Source organism: Odontomachus brunneus, unplaced genomic scaffold, assembly GCF_010583005.1.
Source record: "Odontomachus brunneus isolate Ranch 3 - 2012 unplaced genomic scaffold, Obru_v1 Obru_scaffold_177, whole genome shotgun sequence".
Taxonomy (NCBI): domain Eukaryota; kingdom Metazoa; phylum Arthropoda; class Insecta; order Hymenoptera; family Formicidae; genus Odontomachus; species Odontomachus brunneus.
In genome coordinates this window covers 414,584-418,074 of record NW_022639627.1, presented here as the reverse complement: position 1 = coordinate 418,074, position 3,491 = coordinate 414,584, and the positions used below count along the sequence as shown (strand labels likewise).

The 3,491-nt window shown below is 44.4% G+C and overlaps 1 protein-coding gene across 8 annotated transcripts in view; it reads left to right on the top strand.

The window, feature by feature from the left end:
• LOC116851547 (solute carrier family 12 member 4) overlaps positions 1–3,491 on the top strand; it is a 133,390-nt gene that overhangs the window by 95,019 nt on the left and 34,880 nt on the right. Inside the window, exon 1 of one of the 8 annotated variants that reach the window (XM_032831050.1) lies at positions 10–497. The exons of the other annotated variants lie outside the window; for them this stretch is intronic. Within the exon in view, the coding sequence (XP_032686941.1) occupies positions 425–497 (73 nt within the window). The 5' untranslated portion in view covers positions 10–424. Of the gene's footprint in view, positions 1–9; positions 498–3,491 lie in introns of those variants that run through there. 8 annotated transcript variants of the gene reach the window in all.

The window sequence follows — 3,491 nt, the reverse complement described above, 5'->3', positions numbered from 1 at the left end:
CGCGCACGATCGTCGTCGACGAATGTTACGGCTACAGACGCTCGGATCGTTTCTCGCGAGAGAACAATCAGCGGCGAATCATCGCGTTCACTCCGCCGCCCAACCTCACGGGCGAGATCTACTTGGCAGGATCGTTGAGCGGGATCAGCGTTGAGAGGTCAGCGTCGCAGCGAGGGACGCGGTCGTGAACGGCGGCGCGTGAACCAAATCCCCCTGGGAAACTCGTGCGATCGGCTTGAGAGAACGAGCGAGGAAGTTTGCGAGGAGGCATCTCGCTCGGACGAGAGGAGAGGCGCCGATCCGCGCGGGCATCGGGGAAGCGTGCCACGGCACTGAGCTTCGGGCGGCAGCTGGAAGAGGGGGTCTCGCATTTGCCACCCCCGGTGGCCGGAGTCCGGCGGAAAATCGAAGACGCGTCGAAACCATGAGCGAGGGCACGCCGAAGTCGCAGACCAAGATCGTCGTGCCCGACGGTTCGCCAGCGCGTCCGCAGACTGGTACGCATCACACCGCACTCTCTCCCCGGCTTCACTCCGCCGTGCCGACCCGCTTCTTCGATCGCCGCCGAACTTGCCGTGTCCGCGCGCGCGCTGCCGCGCCGAAATTCGATTTTGGCACGGCGATGCGCCTCGCGATTACCCGACGCGAATCGTCTCGGACGCGCGTCGCGTGCTCGCGCAAATCGTCCACGCCGTGGCACCAAGTGCGTCATTTCGGCTGGACTTCTATTTTCTCCGCTGTTTCAAGTCACGCCACTTGACGCCTGAATGTGTATCCAGTTGATAATTCACACGCTTGTCAAATGATAGTTTATATCCAGTTGATAATAGACACGTCAGTCAGTTGTTAGGTCTTACGTCAAATGACGTGATTTCAAGTCGCAAGAGACAAATGAGCTTACAAATTACACGCTTATGCGCTCGAAGATGCACACTTGGGTCTGCAGTGTGTGTCGGTGGCATGGAGTGCGTTCCAAAATTCAACTTTGGTTACCATAGTTCTATGGTTCATGTTACGTTTACTATAGGAAATGGTAACTCAGGTTCAAAATTGGAACGCATCGACGATCGGTCGGAAAATCACGTGTCCCTTCGGCGAAAATTTGAATTATCGGAAATCAAGAGATGGAGATTAAAGCGCATACTGAGACAAGAAGGATCTAAAAAGTAAAAGATATTTGGCGGGTATTTATTCGGTTTTATGTATAAATATTTCACATATACTTTTAATTCGAATAAAGTAAACAATTGCTTCATCCATGAAAAGTTATAGTTTTGAAAATATATATTTTCTCGCTTGAAAAATGTTTTTTCAGTGCAGAAATATGAGAACAAGCGAGTTTATTAGTACTCACCGAGTGTTTCTCACTTTTTAGATATTTTTGCTCTCACGTATAGTTTTGATAAATGGTCGGGTTTAACGTGCACACACTTGTTCGCAACGTCGTTTCACCGATCTCGCGGAGAGAAATTGCTCGCTGTTGAGGTTTTTATCGGAAAAGTAATCTCCGCGTGGATCAGCTCGGCATAATATTAAATATTTGTTTCTTGCACGAGCTGATGCTGCTGATTAGGAAAAGATGATGTTTACTTAACAAAAGAAAGAGAAGAGAACGCGAATTGGCAAGTTGTTGACTACCGCAGTTGAGAAATCTCGTCGATTTTCCGTAAGTGTCGGCAGAAATTAACGGCCGCCACTTCGCAGCGGGCATGCTCGCGAAATATGGCTGTTGAGAGGATCATAACCGCGGAGATTAATCGCGGCTTAAAGAGGAACTTTCTCTTTTTGTCGCTACTGCGAGTGGCGAGCGCCACTCCGTCTTATTCCATCCCGCCGTTAATTGACTCAAGGTCATCCTTTTTTAGCCCGATACTAATTCAATTAAGCACAAGGTCGCGAGGTGAATCGATAGTGCACACACACACACACACACACACATACATATAGAGGAGTAGAGAGAGAGAGAGAGGGGCCGGGGACGAGGAGTGTAGCGAGAAGTCGCATATATGTATACTATCGTCGAGTATCTCAGTGTGTTTTTAACGCTACCCGTTGATAGCTTCCGATAGACCCGCCGATTGTCCGAGTAAAGTGAAGTCTCGCACTTTTATTTCTCTGGTCACTTGTCGAGTGTCCATCCGCTCATAGAATGGAAATCATGAAATTGCCAAGTCCCACGTAGTGAACTCCAATCATGCATTCCGGTCTTGGCCACACTTTGTATCTACATATTTCTACGTGAGATCTGTCTGTTCTGTGAAGAATCGGCAACTCAATCGCATTAAATACGTCAGTAGTTATGCATATATACATAGTAGTTATATTCACTGTGTATATTACCGTTGCATCTAACGTGACTCGATCGCTGATTCTTCTCAAAGTTGATAGTCACATGGGAGAAGGATTTCGATTCGTGCGAGCAAATGGGAACTAAGAAGAACTCGTTGACGAAAACTGACATCTCTGTGACTGAAAACATTCGTCTGAGCATTCAGTTGCCTTAAAGCTCGGCTAAGATAATTAAAAACAATTAGCTGAGCAAGAACCTCCTACACTGAGCAAATTATTTTTGTATTGGCACACACAATTTGTGTGTAGTTGGTGCATTATGTGTTTTTCACTTGTGTGTCGAGTACATGCATTATTGAGAAAACAAGACACATAGCGGCAAGTAAATTTTTCTAATGTTGCAATTGCCATTTGCATTTTTGGTTGATCCCATTTTAATCAAATTATGGCTCGATCTACCAAACTCTCATTTCTACCACTCATTCTACCAGGATTTCTACCAAAATCCTCTTTTCAGTGTACAGGAATTTTTTTACTCCTACAACCAAATTTTTCATCCGGCTCCCGGATAACAGAAAATTCAGTTATCCTAACAGAGTTGTTTTTCCCGTACATGATACAAAAGTACACGCGTCCGAAGCCAAAGTATCCTAACCGGAAGGCATTGGAGTTCTCTGTATACAGAGGAAAAAGCTAACTTAAATTAAATAATTATTCATTGAGCGTCCAATTAGACGTGCAATGAATAATAATAATTACTTTTCTGCACTCGGTATCCTTTTGATATCCCGATCTTCTGAGTAATGGCGCTATTGGAAAAATGCAGTCAATTATTTTCTTGTAAAAACATTCCTCTCTCTCAAAAGGCTCAACGTAGTGTTTATGTTTCGCGAGGTATATTCAATACCACTAGATATACAGCAATTTGTGCAGTATTATGCTGCTGCAGTTTCTCGATAAGGTATGTTTAAACAGTAAATGATCACATTTACCTGAGAATTACTTCATTCGCGAGAATAAGATCGATAATAAGTCGCCAGGTCGTTTAGAAACCCGTTCAGAAATCGACGCCTCGACATTCCAGCTGAGAAAGCACAAACTGCAAATTCGCGATAATCTCAATATCTTGATGAATATATATATATATATATATATATATATATATATATATATATATATATATATATATATATATATATATA